This window comes from Zingiber officinale, chromosome 3A, assembly GCF_018446385.1.
Source record: "Zingiber officinale cultivar Zhangliang chromosome 3A, Zo_v1.1, whole genome shotgun sequence".
Lineage (NCBI taxonomy): Eukaryota > Viridiplantae > Streptophyta > Magnoliopsida > Zingiberales > Zingiberaceae > Zingiber > Zingiber officinale.
Genome location: NC_055990.1, coordinates 9,505,940 through 9,525,915, shown reverse-complemented (window position 1 = coordinate 9,525,915; position 19,976 = coordinate 9,505,940). Strand labels below are relative to the sequence as shown.

Below are 19,976 nucleotides of genomic sequence, written 5' to 3'. Positions count from 1 at the left end.
TACAAAGTTATCAAGAAATTAGCGTCAGGGGCCTATTATTTGCAGGATGCCCAAGGAAGGAGGCTAGACCGACCTTGGAGCGCGAACTATTTACGGCCCTATCGAGTTTGAGGAGGCTGGCTCCGGTAGTGTGAGTCATGTCAGGTGAAGAGCCTAGAGATGGCGAGACAGTCGAGTAAAAGCCCAGATGAACATATGTATATGTAAAAACTCATCAGTTAAGCAGTTAGTACAAATGTTGGGCAGGTAGTATAGATCATTTGAAAGGGGCAAAAATCTCATCCGGGAAGCTTTGAATGATCTAATCCTGGTCCAAGAAGTCTGCGGGAGGTATGGAGCTCAGGAGGTTCAGTGCATGCAGTTGTCGGATCACTCCCACCGTCGTGTAGGGTATGGTCGCAGAAAAGCGCGCCCCCGCCTGGGATAAAAATTCAGAAGAGCTCAGATAAGACATTCGGCTGCGCCGGCAACGATCATTCTCCCCTTCTCGGTAGACTGTCAGGGCAGCGGATACTCCTGTTAAAGTCGCCCGAGATTGAGCTAACTCAGCCCTCAGAGCCCTCAGCTCAGCTCCTTGAGTTTCCAACTGAGCTACTTGAACCTCCAGTCTATGGTTCCTCTCCTGCAGAAGGGTATCCCTGGACTGTATTTCCTGAGCCTGGTGGGCCAGTTGCTGCCGATACCCTGCCTTGGATGTAGCTCGTTCCTCCTTCAAAGCTCGGAGCTCGTCCCTAACCTGTATCAGGGATGTTTTCCGCCGGTTGTCCTGATTTGTCAAGGCCTGGATCTCTGCTCGCAGGGCATAACTAGCTCAGGCCGGGTTATTTAGTTGCAACTCCAACTCAGAGACCTTCTCTCGGAGTTCTTTGCTTTCATAGTGGAGGTGGTGAAATGATTGGTTCAGGACCAAAGATTCTGCATGGGTCTGGATGGAAGACGTGACCTTCAGTTAGGGCAAACTAATGACAAGTATAAGGTAAGGGGTACTTACTTTGGCCCAGGACTTCGAGAACTGATCCATCTGGGCTAGTGGCAACTCGTTATTCATTTGGCTCATGCCCTCTGCCCACAAGCTGCCCAGGCAGCCTCTCATCACCAGGATGCTTGCGGGGACGTCATGGCGCTGAGCTAAAGCAGCTTCGGAAGGGATAGTAGTTTTGTAGCGATAACGGGCAGAGGGCGAAGGTTGGGAAGGACCGGCGGCAGAACCAGGAGGAGCAGGAGGTGGCTCAGGAATGCGCTCAGCTGTCGCTGCATCACGGTGCGTGCTCGAGCTGGCTCCCCCAGCAGGGATAGGCACAGAGTGAGATGCTACTGGTCTTCCCCTATAGGGGTCGGGAGAGGCTGCCAAGTAAGAAAAACGAAGATGAAAGGGGGAGCGCTGTTAGAGCCAGCCATGATGGCAGCGGGGAGCACTATGATAGTAAAAGGAACAGGACCAAGCAGGTGCAAAGTCAGACCTGGTCGTCGGCGCCAGCTGAGGAGCAGGGGCTGGTTGTCAGGATTAGATTCGTCAGAGTTGGGCAGTCCCTGTGCAAAGGTTGAAGCACCTCCGTCTGTGGCGCCACGACCAGATGAGCCTCGACCTGCGCGACGGGAAGCTGTGCGGGCACGTCTGGGGGCTCGGGGGGCCTCTCTGGAGACGCGTCCGGCCAGACGGCCGGCCTGACCTTAACCCCGACCTTGGCTCGGAGTGGCAGGTGAAGGAGGAGCATTGTATGAAGAGGGGTTGGAAGAAGGCTGAATGGTTGCCCCAAACGAGGTGAACCCAGGATGGGGGAGTAGCCTCCTCTCCATGATCGCCCGACCACGCCGCAGTATTTCCGGATCGCTGAGGGGCAAGGGCAGGACCTCTGATGCGTGGCGCAGAACCTCAGCTGCAGGCATCAATATGAGAGGCCATTCTAATAGAAAAAGCAACCGAAAGGGGGAGACTCAGCATGAACTTACCTAAGGAGAGTAGTGTTTCAAGAGGAGGGCTCAGTCTGAAATAAGAGAGTAGGTCTCCCGACAGCAGTCTTGTTAGATTCAAGCGCCAATTCTCTATCTGGGTTGCAGCCGTAGTAAAGGAGAGGTCCATATGGAATTCTTCCAATGCCGGGGTTAGAGGTAGCTTAGATTGCCAATGCAGGGGCCAGCTGGTTTCCTCTGGAAACCGGAGAAAGAAAAACTTTTTCCTCCAGTTAGCACTGGGAGGGGGAAGAGGAGAGAAGAAAAGCGCGTGACTGCAAGTTTGAAAGTAAAAAAGACCATCAGCGTGCCGAGCAAGGGTGAAGAAGCAGTGAAAAAGGGGGTTGACCAGGAGACCTCACAAACTTCGCAGAGTATTACGAAGCCGCACAAAATTTTTATGGAGTTGGGAGTCAGTTGACCTAGCGGGATCTTAAAGTAGCAGCATACCCTAGAGAAAAAAGGATGTGGGGGTAGACAAAGGCCGGATACAAATTGCTCAGTGAAGAAGGTACAAAAGACAGGCGGAGGATCGAAGTACAGGTTCACGCCCGTAGGGATGATGGGGCGAAAGTTAGTGGGGATTTCGTAAGTGTACCGTAGGTCGTCCCAATCTAACTCAGCAAAAGTGGAAGCGCCCGGGAAGTGCTCCGCTAACAAGGAGAATCACGAAGGAGAGGTCATTTCGAAAAAGATTACCTCAGAAAGGAGAAAGAACCAACTAGGAGGAGAAGCCTGGAGAAAGAGACGGATCTCAGCAAAGTCCCTAGGGGAAGGCAGTCTACGGCGGCGACGTTTGAGTGCTCCATGGTGACGGCGAGTCATGGCAAAAGGAAGAGAGTGAGAAGATACTTATAGGTGTTGCGGAGGAAGGGCATTTTCGGAAGTTGACAACGGACGGTTGATACAGAAGCAAAAATAGGCAGGGAACGCCTTGCGATGAGCCTCGAAAGTATAATCAGAGGGCACTATAGGAAAGGCAAGGGCTCGAAACACGAAGAGTCTCAGGGAATGAGCGCTCTGAGCGGGACAAAAGTGCTTAGAAGGGGCCATCAGAAATGTATGCAGATCAAATCGACGCGCTTTGGGGACATGCATCGGACACAAGAAGTATGACCTAGCCCTCGTCGGCCTCGGCATAAATGCGATTATTGAAAGAAAAGCGGCGTAGCAAAGCAAGGAAAAGGCAAGTTGATTGAGGGGGACCAGCTAAAGCCACAGACGACCTACTAAGAAGAGAAGCAACTGAGAATGCATGGTGGGGGAGCGGCAGGACCATCCAGACATAAAGGCTGATCAATTATAAGTATCAGAAGTTCAAAGTACAGTTACCACAAATTCAACATAAGCCACACCGATAAGTACAGACCACACAGGGCCAGCTGATTACACGATGCCCAGGGAAGAAGACGCAGGGTCAGCTGGCGTTCCTGGAGCAGCAGTCGGGAAACCCTGGGCAGAGATATCTGGAGGAGCCTGGTCAGCTGCAGGGGGTGGAGCCTCCAGAAGGAAGAGCCCGTCGTCCGCCTCGAAGGAAGGGAAAGTATTCTGCGGCAATTCCCTGGACAGGCGAGCTGTATCCAGAAAAGTGGCCGGAGGTGCCGAGTGTAGGTAACCTTGCTCAAACGCTTGCCTAACCCCGCCAGCGACCCCGTGACAAAGCAGCAAGACCATCCAGCCCGCCAGCTTCCGGAGGAATAAGGCGGAGCGGATATAGGCCAGTCTGTAGGCCTTCAGTCGCTCTGGCTCGCCAGCCTGATACACCACCAAGCTGTTCTTGCTCGAGGCAGCCTCAGCGCGGACCACGGACAAGTCGCTCTGGCTTTGTGAGATTGCCTCCCGAGCTTTCGAGAGATCTGCCTCCAAGGACTGAAGAGCAGCTCGGCAGGTTTCCCATTGGCCGCGCATGGTGGCCTCCTCAGCAGCAGAAGCGAGAACCTGAGCCTGAGTCTCGGCCAATCCCATCTGCAAGAGCTCCCGACTCTGCCGCAACAGCGCCAACTCATATGACCGAGAAAGCAGCTCGGCTTCTTTGTTTTTCAGTTCAGATGCGGTCGCTCGGTGGCGCTCCATTTCAGAAGCCAGTGCAGACTCACTCGTCTTCAGGGATGCTTCCAGCTTTTGTAGCTTGTCGAAGGTGGCATGGGAGAGGGCTCGGGCAGAGTTGGCGGACTCCCCAGCGGCACGCAGGTAGGCATCCAGATCTCCCAGTGCAGGATCAGAAGAGGTCGTGGAGGCCACAGGAGGCTCTAGTTCCCGGAGACGGGCCTTGAGAGCCGCATTCTCTCGCTGGAGCTAAGCCGATCATTGAATGATGCTCAAACTCGTGGAACAGGTCTACAAATAGTCATAGGAAAGGAAAGGAAGTTACAGACAGGTAGGAATGCTCAGGAGAAGGAAGAGGAACTTACCGCTACCAGGGAACGGGCAATCTGATCAAACCCCCCCCCCCCAAGGAGGAACCGCTCTCCCAGAATTGGCAGTTGGCCGATTGCCAGGAGGCGGCTAGGTCTCCATAGAAATCGACCCAGCCGAGGATAGAAGGCGAATCGGCAACAGGCACATAAGCCGGATCAGTCTCCGAGGGAAGCCTCCAGGAGTCCTCGAACGCTAACCCCGCTGGCGCAGCTGGGCTTCCCGGCATAATGAGAGGGGAGGCTGGGGGAGTCACCGAGCCTTGAGGCTGATCACCAGAGGACGAGGGCGGGGCAGCTAGTAGGCTCTAGAGTGGTACTAGAGCTGCCAGGTCCAATGATAGGTTCGCGGTTTCTAGATCGGAGGCCCGCTCCTCGGCCGAGCTTGCATCCAAGGACCTGGAGGGGGAAGAAATGCTGACCACGCGTTGACGGCGAGGAGGCGGAGGAGATGTTGCGGTGACCGGCGCCACCCTCTTACCCTTGCGTGCGAGGCGAAGTTTCATGGTAGGAGGAGGCGGGGGCACTTGTCCTTCTGAGGGTGGCTCAGTCGTAGGTGGAGCAGGGGCGTGAAGTGGGGCCGAGCCTACAGGGCCAGAGGAAAGCGGTTCAATATACGTAGAAGGGACTCCCACATCTGAGGTTTGAGGCTCCAGAGGTTGCAGATCGGCGGGAGCAGCAGGAGCAGTTGATGGGCCTTGCGTTAGCTCTTCGTGCAACGCTTGCAGGACGACCACAGTTGGCTTCTCCTGGCTGGCGAAAGAACGGAGAAGGGCAGCCACTGCAAAAACAAAGAGGGAAAAACACCTCAGTTAGCGAAGGATGGCATATAAAGAAGCAGTAACTTACCAAAAGGAGCTCCAATTTCTGTCGGAACGGGGCTGAGACCAAAGGCGTACAAAATGCCTTCCAGCATCAGCACGGACAAGTGAACGACAACACCACTCAGCTTGTCCGAGGCTGTGGAGCAGGAAGGTTCATGAATGTGTACGGGAAAGTCCGAAGAAAGGATGGAGCACCATTGGGAAGGCCCAGCTAAGGGAACGGAGGGCCTGAGAAAAAAGAAGCGGGATTTCCAGCCTTTGTTAGAAGAAGGCAGGTCATCAAAGAATTTGTAACCCGGCTTGGCTTGGACGTTGAATACTCCCGGCTCGGCTCGCCTGAAGGAATAAAAATGGTGGAATAGCTGGGCAGTCAAGGGAAGGTGGTAGATACGTCACAGGATGATGGTGCCGCAGACGGCCTGGAACACGTTGGGGGCGAACTGGGAGAGGCCGATGCCGCAGTACTGACATATCTCGGAGAAGAAGGGATGTAAGGGAAAACGAAGGCCACCTAAGATTTGATCTCTGAAGACAGTGACAAAGCCTTCGGGAGGAGAAGAAGGGTGTTCGTTCGGGGAAGGAAGACGAAGCTCATATGTGGAATCCAGATTCAAGTGCCATTGCAGTAGAGATAGGTCATAAGGGTCTAAATCAGAAATGTAGTCCGAATACCAGAAGTTGTCCTTACCATCCATGGTTACGAGGAATAAGCAAGCGAGGGGGTCGGAGACAAGAGAGGTCACAGGTCAGGCGCAAGCGAGGAGACGAGAGGTTACACCACAAGAAACGGCTACGAGCGAAGAGAAGAAGATAACGATGTGTCAAAGTGAAGACGGCGGACTGCCTTTAGGGTTTATAAAGCCCATACATTCCTAGGAAGCATCGAAAGTTGAACCAAGTATCTTTTTGGGTAATACGCCCCAGCGCCGTCTGATAGGAAGTAGGCGCCGAAGGGTGCGAAAAGGGGGCAGAAACTGGCGTGAGAAGGCGTGAGCAATAAAGGCCTCGAACAGGTGTCGCCGCAAGAGGAAGTGTATTAATGATGACATGGCAAGGCAATCATGAAGAGGCGTGGCCTAACGAAAAGATGCACCCTTCACGAAGGGCACGAGATTAAGCGGGAAGCTTCATAAAGATGCCGAATACAAGCAATTCAAACAGGCCCGGAAGGAGACAGGGCGGGTCAGCGCAGAGGAGCATCAGATCGGAGATGTAGTAAGTGGGCTCGTGGGGGCGTTAGTTACTCGGGTCAGCCAGGTAGGCAGTTCTGCGTGGGTATTTCCTGAGCGGATCGTCGGACCAAATGCATCGCGAAGATTGCGGGATCATCGTAAACCACAGGGGCACGATGGTCCAGGGGTCGAGTAAGGTTTGCGTGCTTTTGTCTTTTTTCTTAATCCCGTACCATACAAAACATGATTGCAGGGAGAAAAGTGGTACGGAACCCAAAGCCAGCTATAGCGACCAGACCGACAAAAGCAATTAGGCCAGCACAGGCGAGATGGATGAAAGGAAAAAGTCGTTCATCCACACCTTTGCCGTCGGAATATCCTACTGGTCACGGACCAGCGCCATCGCCACCGGTCTCGAACCGGAGTGCCCTACCTGGTCTCGGACCAGCGCCATCGCCACCGGACTCGGACCAGAGTGCCCTACCTGGTCTCGGACCAGCGCCATCGCCACCGGTCTCGGACCGGAGTGCCCTACCTGGTCTCGGACCAGCGCCACCGCCACCGGTCTCGGACCGGAGTGCCCTACCTGGTCTCGGACCAGCGCCACCGCCACCGGTCTCGGACCGGAGTGCCCAACCTGGTCTCGGACCAGCGCCACCGGTCTCAGACCGGAGTGCCCTACCTGGTCTCGGACCAACGTCAACGCCATCGATCTCGGACCGGAGTGCCCTACCAGGTCTCGGACCAGCGCCATCGCCACCGGTCTCGAACCGGAGTGCCCTACCTGGTCTCGGACCAGCGCCACCGCCACCGGTCTCGGACCGGAGTGCCCTACCTGGTCTCGGACCAGCACCACCACAACCGGTCTCGGACCGGAGTACCCTACCTGGTCTCGGACCAGCGCCATCGCCACTGGTCTCGGACCAGAGTATTCCAAACTCTCGCCTCAGTGCGAGTTATAAGTGATCTCTGTTCTCACGCCCAACGGCCTTTTAGGTCGGCTCCCATGCGAGAATCAAAAGTGAGCCCTACGCTCACGCCCAACGACCTTTTAGGTCGGTTGTCCCAGGCTCTCGCCTCAATGTGAGTTATAAGTGAGCTCTGTCCTCACGCCCAACGACCTTTTAGGTCGGCTCCCATGCGAGAATCAAAAGTGAGCCCTGTGCTCATGCCCAACGACCTTTTAGGTCGGTTGTCCCAGACTCTCGCCTCAGTGCTAGTTATAAGTGAGCTCTGTCCTCACGCCCAACGACCTTTTAGATTGGCTCCCATGCGAGAATCAAAAGTAAGCCCTGCGCTCACGCCCAACGACCTTTTTGGTCGGTTGTCCCAGGCTCTCACCTCAGTGCGAGTTATAAGTGAGCTCTGTCCTCACGCCCAACGACCTTTTAGGTCGGCTCCCATGCGAGAATCAAAAGTGAGCCCTGCGCTCACGCCCAACGACCTTTTAGGTCGGTTATCCCAGGCTCTCGCCTCAGTGCGAGTTATAAGTAAGCTCTGTCCTCACGCCCAACGACCTTAGAGGTCGGCTCCCATGCGAGAATCAAAAGTGAGCCATGCGCTCACGCCCAACGACCTTTTAGGTCGGTTGTCCCAGGCTCTCGCCTCAGTGCGAGTTATAAGTGAGTTCTGTCCTCACGCCCAACGTCCTTTTAGGTCGGCACCCATGCGAGAATCAAAAGTGAGCACTGCGCTCACGCCCAACGACCTTTTAGGTCGGTTGTCCCAGGCTCTCGCCTTAGTGCGAGTTATAAGTGAGCTCTGTCCTCACGCCCAACGACCTTTTAGGTCGGCTCCCATGCGAGAATCAAAAGTGAGCCCTATGTTCACGCCCAATGACCTTTTAGGTCGGTTGTCCCAGACTCTCACCTCAGTGCGAGTTATAAGTGAGCTCTGTTCTCACGCCCAACGGCCTTTTAGGTCGGCTCCCATGCGAGAATCAAAAGTGAGCCCTGTGCTCACGCCCAACGACCTTTTAGGTCGGTTTTCCCAGGCTCTCGCCTCAGTGCGAGTTATAAGTGAGCTCTGTCTTCACGCCCAACGACCTTTTAGGTTGGCTCCCATGCGAGAATCAAAAGTAAGCCCTGCGCTCACGCCCAACGACCTTTTAGGTCGGTTGTCCCAGGCTCTCACCTCAGTGCGAGTTATAAGTGAGCTCTGTCCTCACGCCCAACGACCTTTTAGGTCGGCTCCCATGCGAGAATCAAAAGTGAGCCCTGCGCTCACGCCCAACGACCTTTTAGGTCGGTTGTCCCAGGCTCTCGCCTCAGTGCGAGTTATAAGTAAGCTCTGTCCTCACGCCCAACGATCTTTTAGGTCGGCTCCCATGCGAGAATCAAAAGTGAGCCCCGCGCTCACGCCCAACGACCTTTTAGGTCGGTTGTCCCAGGCTCTCGCCTCAGTGCGAGTTATAAGTGAGTTCTGTCCTCACGCCCAATATCCTTTTAGGTCGGCTCCCATGCGAGAATCAAAAGTGAGCACTGCGCTCACGCCCAACGACCTTTTAGGTCGGTTGTCCCAGGCTCTCGCCTTAGTGCGAGTGATAAGTGAGCTCTGTCCTCATGCCCAACGACCTTTTAGGTCGGCTCCCATGCGAGAATCAAAAGTGAGCCCTATGTTCACGCACAATGACCTTTTAGGTCGGTTGTCCCAGACTCTCACCTCAGTGCGAGTTATAAGTGAGCTCTGTTCTCACGCCCAACGGCCTTTTAGGTCGGCTCCCATGCGAGAATCAAAAGTGAGCCCTGCGCTCACGCCCAACGACCTTTTAGGTCGGTTGTCCCAGGCTCTCGCCTCAGTGCGAGTTATAAGTGAGCTCTGTCCTTACACCCAACGACCTTTTAGGTCGCCTCCCATGCGAGAATCAAAAGTGAGCCCTGTGCTCACGCCCAACGACCTTTTAGTTCGGTTGTCCCAGGCTCTCGCCTCAGTGCGAGTTATAAGTGAGCTCTGTCCTCACGCCCTACGACCTTTTAGGTCGGCTCCCATGCGAGAATCAAAAGTGAGCCCTGTGTTCTCGCCCAACGACCTTTTAGGTCGGTTGTCCCAGGCTCTCGGCTTAGTGCGAGTTATAAGTGAGCTCTTTCCTCACGCCCAACGACCTTTTAGGTCGGCTCCCATGCGAGAATCAAAAGTGAACCCTGCGCTCACGCCCAACGACCTTTTAGGTCGGTCATTCTAGACTCTCGCCTCAGTGCGAGTTATAAGTGAGCTCTGCTCTCGCGCCCAACGACCTTTTAGGTCAGTCATTCCAAACTCTCGCCTCAGTGCGAGTTATAAGTGAGCTCTGCTCTCGTGCCCAACGACCTTTTAGGTCGGCTCCCATGCGAGAATTAAAAGTGAGCTCTGCTCTCACGCCCAACGACCTTCCGGGTCGGCTATTACGCGAGAAGCGAAAATCAGCTCTCCGGCGAGATTCAAGAGCGAGGTCGGCGCTCACGCCTAACGACCCCCTCGAGATGATAGGCCAAATGATTGGGCAGGACGTCTGCAATTAGTCAGGTCAGCTATATCTGATTTTGTTGTCACCCCTTTATGCAAATTGCAAATATGCAGCAAACGTGCGTGGTGTTGAATACGGGAGGTCATCCACCATACCCATAAAGCATCAGTACTAACTACGAAATCAGGTTTTTGCTCATTCATTACAGTTTTAATTTTCGAATATTATACTGATATGATTATTCAAAATGCATAAAATAAGTCATGAAGCAGCTATTATCTCTTACATACGGGCCTGCTTTTAAGAATGATTGCTAGATGAAAGTGGATCAGGAAATACTATGCGGAAAAGAGACAAATACACAAGTACAGCAGCACAGCTTGACAAGTGGGCGATACAGCTAAGGCTATGAGCGGGAACATCCTACGGGTCAGAAGCCACTGGGACAACTAAAGCCCAGATTAGCTTTAACTCGGGGAAAGAATTGGTTATGGGGCGTGAGCGCTGTCGTGCGAGGAGATGTCTGGGGACCCAGGAGCTTCTGGGGCATTCAAGGCTCGAGCCAGCTCCGCCTGCAAGGACCTGATGACTGTTTGTTGCTGAGCGATTGTGTATTGCTTATCGTCGAGACACGCACGAAGGAGAGATAGCTCCGTTTCGTGCTCTTGCTGCAAGCGTTCCTGAAGGCTAAGTTGGTGTTGCAGGCTAGCTTGGCATTCCTCTTTTCTCGCCTTCTCAGCATGCACACAAGACTTGGCGAGACGATACTGGGTTTCCATGGAGCACAGGGCAGCCAGCTGACGAGCTTGATCCTCGGACATGCGCTCCAGCTCGCGCTCCTTCTCGGCAAGCTGCGAGGCAAGTTGATATATCCGCCTTTGGGGGGAGGATTGATCGACTTCATCGGAAGGAGATGAAGGAGAATGCATCATGAGAGGAAGAAGCCAGCAGACTGTGGGCTATCAAAAGAAAGCAGGAGATCGTAAATAAAGGAGGATAGGATAAAGAAGAGACTGTAAGGCTCTTTAAAAAGAGGGTGGCCGCCCAAATCGAAGCAACTACGTGAGCGCGACACCCCAAGCTACGGGGGGAGCAATTAAGGAGGCGTGGTTTCCCAAGCGACGGGACACAATGATGGGTACGCAAGACAGGAAGCAGAGGGCGCAGAGGTAAGGTAAGACACAGGGAGATGCTGAGGTCACAAAGATATGCCGAGGTCACAAAGATATGCCGAGGTCACAAAGATGTGTTGAGATCTTGGAGATGTGCTGAGGTCTAGTCAGTCAGACTATCGTCCTCCTTCGACTAGACTTGTGGGGGAGGCTTGTGATACGGCTGGCTATGGAGGGCCCGAAAAGGGAAGGGTGAGAAGGGTCAAGGCCACATAGCAGTCAAAAGTCAAGATGAGGTGGCAGTCAATAGTCAAGATGACTCGGCAGTCAATGATCAAGCTGGTGGAGCAACCAGGGGGCGAGCAGACTTGTCGATTAGTAGGGAGAAGTGGTGGAAAGACAAAGGGAGACAACAGGTGGAATGTAGGGCTCAGATCAGGAGCGGCAGAGCTATAGTCGAGGGCCAGGAAATACCAAGTGTAAGGCTCAGATCAGGAATGACAGAGCTATAGTCGAGGGCCAGGAAATACCAAGTGTAAGGTTCAGATCAGGAACGACAGAGCTATAGTCAAGGGCCAGGAAATACCAAGTGTAAGGCTCAGATCGGGAGTGACAGAGCTACAGTCGAGGGCCAGGAAATACAAAGTGTAAGGCTCAGATCGGGAGCGGCAGAGCCATAGTCGAGGGCCAGGAAATACAAAGTGTAGGGCTCAGATCAGGAGCTACAGAGCTACGATTGAGGGTCAGGAAATACAAAGTGTAGGGCTCATATCAGGAGCTGCAGAGCCACAGTCGAGGGCCAGGAAATACAAAGTGTAGGGCTCAGATCAGGAGCTACAGAGCTACGATTGAGGGTCACGAAATACAAAGTGTAGGGCTTAGATCAGGAGCGGCAGAGCAACAGTCGAGGGCCAGGAAATACAAAGTGTAGGGCTCAGATCAGGAGCGGCAGATCTATAGTCGAGGGCCAGGAAATACCAAGTGTAAGGCTCAGATCGGGAGCGGCAGAGCCATGGTCGAGGGCCCGGAAGTACAAGGTGCCGGGGGCAGGTCAAGATCGGTCGAGCTGTTCGGAGTCAGCCCAACCGGTAGATGACACGTAGGGGCTGGAGCTGATCAGAGGAGGCAAAGTAGATGCACGCCACAATAGAGCGGAGGAACTAAGCCGTGCGGAGGTCGGAGGATCACAATTGCCTGCCAGGGGGTAATCATTACGTACCGACGATAGGTGCAAAGGCGGAGGTTTCTAGACAAAAAAGATGTCCTCGTGACCAATAGCAGCTTGACAGATGTCCTTCATTACGAGACAAAATCCACGTCTAAAGGCGGAGGTCCCAAAACAAGAAGATGCTTTCACAACCAATAGTAGCACGACAGGTGTCAAGGACTACATGACAAAACTCATCGTCTAACGTTTTCTGACACAGTGGCAGGTTCTAGAAGGAGGGGCGAATGCATAAAAGGGGAGGCGATTCTTCGCGCGAGGAGGTACGCGGACACTCTCCCATCACTTTCTTTCCAGATTTCTTCATTCTTTCCTGCTTGCGCTTTCTGGGAAAAAAGGACCTGACTTGAGTGTCGGAGAGCCTGACCTGGGGACTTTTTCCCTGGGTTTCTGGTCTCTAACGCGTGGGGGGGAGGAGATTGTTTGAGTGTGTGCAGGGTCCTGCAACATCATCAGCCACCCGTGGAAGCCGAATCACCCGCGACTTTCCGTTGACAACCAACCAGGCTACCGCGACCAGCCTTCGTCCGACTCAGCCTTCGGACAGGATCAGGTGGGTTTTAGATTTTGAGTTGTTTGATTTAGGTTTGTATTTTGGTTTTGGTTTATTTGAATTTATATATTATTTTTTTTCTTTAGGTATGTAGAATTGGTTAAGTCCTACTTGCGTGGTGAGACACGCTTTCGGAACCCAAGCTTTACGTGTTGGTTTGTGTTGGGTTATTAATGATTTAAAGGTTTTAGTTGAACTTGATTTGTAACCAAGTCCAGTTTTGTTGTAACTTGCTTTTTGATTGTTTAAAATTAAATCTAAGTTTTTGGACCTCGTTGTGAATTTTTCTAGTATTTCCTTTAGATTATTAATTTCTATTTTTAGTGTTAGATTCTCCTCCTCAAGTGTTAGATCTTGAGTTGGACTTGAGTTTTTGATTTGTTCCTTGAGGTCTTGATTTTCCTTAAGGAGTGATTTATTTTCATTTTCGATTTTTACTAATTTATTGTTTAAGCAGGAAATAATTTTAAAAAATTTTCTATTTAGATTTCGGCATACCTCTTCGGAACCTTCGGAAACGAGTACGGACTCATGGCTTGATTCGGGTTCGGACACGTCTTCCGATTCATCCTCCGATCCTTCTTAGCGGGCCATCAGCGTGAGGTAACTTTGGTTCTTTTGTTCTTCGACTTCCGATTCGTCCGAGGAAGTGTCGTCCCATGTTGCTTTGAGCGCCTTCTTTTTGGTTAGCTTTGGTTTGTCGTTCTTCAGTTTTGGGCACTCGTTCTTGTGGTGGCCCTTTTTGTTGCAACCGAAGCACGTCACGCTCCTTGAATCAATTGGAGAGTTGATCTTCTAAAGATCTTTTTTGCTGAAGCTCCTTTTTCTCCTGGTGAACATCTTCCTTACCAGGTTCACCAGGTGTTCTTCGTCTTCAGAGTTCTGATCAGAGTCTTCTTCAGGTTCAGTCTTGTTCTTCTTTTCTCTTGAGGGACCTGCAAATAAGGCTACACCTTTCTCGACCCCGGCGTTAGTTTGCTCATGTAGTTCTAATTCACAGAAGAGTTCATCTAGTTTTAATTTTGATAAATTTTTAGAAATTTTGTAGGCATCCACGATGGATGCCCACAAGGAATTGCGCGGAAAGGGATTTAGGGCGTACCTTATCAGATCCCTATTTTCCATTTGGTGGCCTATCGTGTGGAGTCCGTTGAGGATGTCCTTGATCCTTGCGTGTAGCTGACTCGTCGTTTCTCCTTCCTGCATTTTTATATTAAATATTCTATTTAATAGTAAATCCCTTTTCGTTACCTTGGCGTCGTTGGTTCCTTCGTGCAGCTCGATCAATTTTTCCCACAGCTCTTTTGCATTCTGATGTGGTCCGACCCGGTTCAGCTCTTCCCTTGTTAATCCACAGTGTAGTGTGTTAATCGTTTTGTTCTCTGTTGATGCCTTTTTTCTCATGTCCGGAGTCCACTGTTCCGGGTCTAGTGGATTTCTGGAGTTGTCGACTGGCGCTCGATAGGCTTTTACCACACTGAACCATTGATCGTAGTCCGTCTTTAGGTAGACTTCCATTCTTTTCTTCCAGTACGAGAAGTCATCCCCGTTGAATAGGGGAGGACGTACTGTGCTAAAGCCTTCCAATTGGGACATTTTTTTATCTGCAAAAAGAAAAACAAATAGAGAGGTTCCAAGACTTGGTCTTGGATTAGTAGTGCGGGAAAAAATAGCTAAATTGGTGTTACATCAATTTAGATGTATTTACGACGGAAGGAAATTTCCAAAAAGGTAATTACACCAGTTTGAAATTTTATGAAGCACTGAAATCCGAAGAAAAAAAATTAAAAACAAATCCCCCTCTTGTCTGATTGGTGGTTGCACCAAATCAGAGCGGTACCTGCTCTGATACCACTTGTTGGACCGTGAGATTCGATAGAGGGGGTGAATATCGATAAACAAAATCATTCGAGTATAAACGCAGCGGAAATAAATGGACAATGCTAACACAAGCTGATTTTACTTGGTTCGGAGCTTGTGTCGACTCCTACTCCAAGGCCCCCACACAAGGGTGCTTTCGATGGGCAATCACTAGCAGTTCAAAAATTGTTACAAATTAAAGTACAGGAATGCTAATGGAAATAAAGCAAATACCAACAAGAATTTAACACAAAAAATGAAGGAGCGTGTTGTCGGAGCTTTGTTGGCGTCACAGGAGCGCAGAGCAACAGAGCAAGCAGTAGAAGACTTTCTTTTTGTTGTTGTTTTGAAGCTCCCCTCTGACCCTCCTTTTATATGAGGCTCGCGGGCACCCCGGATACCTTCCGGGCGCCCTGGTGGGACGTGGAAGGTCCAACCAGCAAGCTCCACGTGGCGACGCGCGAGTTTGGATGAAATTTACCTCCCGGGCGCCCGGATTCCTTCCAGGCACCCGGACCTTGTTTTCCCACAGAATCCTTCCTGCAAGAGAAACGTTAGTTCGGAGGCAAATAAGTATGCCCTGCAAAATAGTTTGTTAGCACAGTTATATATATAAGCAAAAAAGAGTATGAATTAGATTTCGTCTTTCCCAGACCGGAATCTAGTCACGATCTCGACTTAGATATTCGAAATGGATCTAAGCCGGATCGACGCCTAATGTTCCCTTCCCGGGAACGCGTCCTCACAGTCACTCCCCTCCAGTGACTTACTTTACTTACCTGCCAGACGTCCGGTCAGCCCTTCGACCCATCTGGACTTCTTGCCAAGCGTTCGGTCAGCCCGTCGACCCGCTTGGACTTCTCGCCAGCTATCCGGTCAGCCCGTCGACCTAGCTGGACTTCTCGCTAAGCGTCTGGTCAGCCCATCGACCCGCTTGGACTTCGTGCCAGACATTTGGTCAGCCCGTCGACCTGTCTGGACTTCGTCTGCACACTCAGTCAGAGTGTTAGATCACAACAAGCCTAACTTAACCTGATTTATCATTCATCAAAACCTGAGTTAGACCGTTAGTGCTAACCGCACCAACACCTTTCACCTACATGGACTTTTCATCTTGTGTCAACTTCCAATTAGTCTTCTGATCACTAAGTGTAGTCCTCCTTGATCCACTTAGATTTTCCTCTTACCTAACCTTAGTAAGGTCTAGGCACTGGATAAACTTCCACCCTGCCTAACCTTAGTTAGGGCTTCCCTTGCCTAACCACAGTTAAGACTAGTAACTCGGTAAACTTCCACCCTACCTAACCTCAGTTAGAACTTTCCTTTGTTAACATGCAATCCTCTTTAACCCACTTGGACTTTCTGTTGTCTAACTACAGTTAAGACTTTTCATCTTGCCTAACTCTTGAGTTAGGACTTTACCTTACCTAACATCTAGTTTTGACTTTTCCCTTGTCTAATCCTCAAGTTAAGACTTCCCAATCAAGTATCCGGTCCTCCATGGCCTATTTGACTTCTCTCTCACACTTTGTCAAATATCCAATCATCCTTTGATCTACTTGACTTCTTTTCACATATTGTTCAAACATTGAAACTCAAGCTTGAATCCACTCGAGGTTAGTCAAACTGGTTTTCATTGATCTAAGGATGATTACATCAAAAAATCTCCCAATATAACAAACAGAGTCTTTAGGGCGTCTTTACTCTCTCACATTATTGCCATGACTAGACACATCAATTAATACACACTATAAGAAACTAGTCATTTAGGGATGAAAATTTATGATGAATTATTTTCATCCAAAATTTGCGATGAATTTTACGATAAAAATATAAAATTTCTACTTAGTAACTAATTTTGCAACGAAAAAATTTCATCGCAAATCAACAACCAAAACTATTTTGTTGCTAAGCTTGTTGCAATTTATTGATGAAAATAAATATTTGTTGCAAAATCATCAACAAATAGTTCATTCGTTGTAATTTTTACGACAAAAACATTATTCATTGTAGATGTTAAAACAAATTCGAAATTCATCATAGATTTTGCAACCATGAACTATCACTAAGAATTGTAAAATTTTCAACGAATCCATGGATTCGTCACAAATTTTATGAGGAATCCATAAATTCATTGGAAATTTTACAATGAATACTAAATTTTTCACAAATTGGGTATTTTTTAAAAAAAATTACCTGAAGCTGATTAAGGGACTTAGAGAGTTCAAAATGAAATGAAACAAGATCCTGATTATATAAATGTCCTCAAATATTATTTTGATCCAATATATGTTTCTCATAGCTAAGTCAATTAGATGAATTTTAAATGTAAGTTGAACATGTTAGAGTTACAAAGTAAATTTAATTAATTGAAATTGTTAGAGTTATAAATTAATGTTAGAGAGCTCATAACGATACGGAATCCATTTCTATGTGTTCATATAGTTCTCATGATTATGTTCATATCTTCAAAAATTAATTTAGCCCAATATATTTGGATATGTGATTTTTTAAACATGAATTATATTTCTCGAGTACATTAGTATTTGAAAAATCATTGATAAAAAAATATTAGGTTAAATTTATGTTTAAGGATATTTATATAATTAGGAGAACTAAACAAATATATAAGAACTAGTTTTATCTCATTCCAAGTTCTCTAGGCCCATTAACTGACTCTATATTCTCCATCTGATGACTCACCTTTTCTGGATGTCATGCCCCAGAGGTATACTTGTCTAACAAAATAAATGGTACCCCTTTGTGACAATATTATGATACAACATGATATAACCCACACGATTGACACATACACATAAACCACACAAGATAATAAACACACAGTCCACACAGCTGGTACAAACCCAAACCATGTAAGGTAATAATACACAACCCACATGGCTGATACAAGTACAAATCATGCAAACATAATGGAATAGATTGTGTGCCTGCGTGGCTTAACACAACACAAGTGTCATAACCCAAATGAAGAAACATCACAAAATGAAAATCCTCTTCCAAGACAATTACTACACCACTGAGTCCAAAAGTAAAAAATATAAGCAAAAGAAAAATGAAATAACATGGAAAATGAAAATCTCGAGTGTGATGAGGGGCTGACAGTCAAGATTCTCCAAGCGATTCTATATAAAAATCTATCTGCTACGTGGAAAGAAAAGGATACAACAGGGTAGTGAGTATAGGTGACTCTGTGAGTAATAGATAAATGATAGTGCATGGACAAATATGTAAGAAGATCAAAGTATATAGTCTCACGATTATGAAACATATATGTAATTATAATGATGTAATGGAAGTACATACCAGAACCAAACTAACACATAAGATATAATATGTAACGACCCACCTTCCTTACTACTCTCTAAAGTGACCGTTACTTAACTATTAACTCTACTCACTAGTGCTACTTATGCTAATATTAGCAACACTTAAATTTGTCATGCTCCCAGAGAAGTTCCTACTGAAAAATTTCCGGCAGCATCTCCTTTGTACCAGTGACAATATAAGCATATATACACAAGCAAAATAACACCATCCACGCAGTTTAATAAATCAGATCATGCAAGTAATGAGTAGCGGAAACATAATGACATACAACTTCTTACTCCAAAATTTCTTATCAACCTAAATAAAGAATTAATCTAAACAAATTCTTAAACTAAGTCCCAAGGCTTCTATAGTCCTGGCATCACACATCCATCCGCACCTCCTTTTCACCTTCCTTTGCTAAAACTTTTCCTTTCCTGTATCTGCAGTAAGAGGAAATGCAATCTATAAGCAAAATACTTAGTAAGCGCTATCTAACTCACAAAAATCTCGATATGCATGTACATGTATCTATAACATGAACTAACTGAATGCTTACTGAAGACTACTCATGCTCATCTAATAGTAAATGAATCAAATAGGCTGGAATGCTAAACATGTAAAGCTACTCATGCTCTTCTAATAGCAAAGGAATCAAACATACTAAAATGCTAAACATGTAAAGATGCTCATGCTCTTCTAATAGCAAATAACAGTAAGCTAATCTAAATAATATGCTAGCATAAAAGAAAACTAAACTTGTTAATTTTAAAACAAAGTGAAACTTATTTCATTTGTTCTAAACTTATTCTTTTATTCCACTTGTTTAAAACTTATTCTTTTATTTCACTTGTTTAAAACTTATACTTTAATACTTTATACTTATGTGAAACTTATTTTACTTGTTCAAAAGCTTATACTTATAATACTTCAAAATAGTAATCAACTTCTATTGGGCCCAGGCGTAGTACCATCTTATGCACGTTCCCTAATAGGTTGGGGTAGCGAGCCATCAATCCTAAAAGAGCAGACCTTGGTCTACCAGGGCCAAGACCTTGGAATTGGACATCTGGATTTGTTTAACGACAACCTTGGAAGTCGGGTACTAGCCTCTTCAAAGTAAAATATCTTATTATATTAATTATTTCTTCTTTAAATGCCTTGACATTTTAACAAGCACCTTGTGTGCCAAAATCCCTAAAGACTTGACTTTGGGATCAACTTAAGGCCATGGCCTTTTTTTTTCTTTTCTTTATCTTTCTTATACTTGTTAATACTTCTAAAAGAATGCTTCCTTAAAAACTTAAATGTTTAAACAACTTCTAACATAGAAATGCTTAAACCAAAAAACTGCCTACTATGCTAATAAAATTCTGCATATTAAGCTTAATAAAAATTTGTTCTAAGATTGGAGTTCTGCATGCAATACTTATCAAAATTTGCAAGCAATACTTATGAAAGTCTGCATACCATACAAGCTTAAACTAAATCTAAAACTTGTTGGAATTAAAACCTTAAATCTTACTACAACAGAGATAAAAGAATGAGAGCAAAGAATGCATGCTACTCAATAATCTCTAGCTATTCCAATGCTGTACAATGTAATCCGAAAGCAAAGAAAGCAAAGAAACTCATGCTACTCTTAAACCTCATGATAATTAACTCTTAAAATAGAAATTAAACATACCCCTATGCATCTGATATTTACTAGCTTTGTAAGTTGAGTTAAGCATGGGTAAGCTTCTAATCTTCTAAGGAAAACAACTAGAGACATGACCCAATTTGTAATGCAACATTCACACACATAACTCCTTAAACATGCTACAACAAGAATTAAACAAAGGAAAGCAGAACTGAATTCTTTAAGCATGCTATAGAATGCTACGGTAGAAATAATAGGAAGAAAGTAATTCTCAGAAATTTCTCTTAAATCCCTAGCAACAATTTTTTAAGCACGCTACTACCGAATTAAAAGGAGAAGATAAATCTCATCACATGCTTGAAATCTGACTCATCTCCTACACATTGCCTGCCCACAAAGCTAAAACCTAATCTGATCAAACCCCTTCCATCTTCCTTATGAGACTCACGACAGAG

At 47.7% G+C, this 19,976-nt stretch overlaps 1 protein-coding gene across 1 annotated transcript; it reads right to left on the bottom strand.

Moving 5' to 3' along the window:
- Nucleotides 1-3,336: 3,336 nt before the first annotated feature.
- On the bottom strand, nucleotides 3,337-5,883 carry LOC122050189. Its single transcript, XM_042611119.1, has 4 exons — nucleotides 5,585-5,883; nucleotides 5,214-5,524; nucleotides 4,685-5,145; nucleotides 3,337-4,245 (listed from the first exon to the last, which is right to left on the bottom strand). Exons 1-4 carry the CDS (start codon nucleotides 5,881-5,883, stop codon nucleotides 3,337-3,339), a joined length of 1,980 nt encoding a protein of 659 aa, XP_042467053.1.
- Between the last annotated feature and the right edge of the window lie 14,093 nt (nucleotides 5,884-19,976).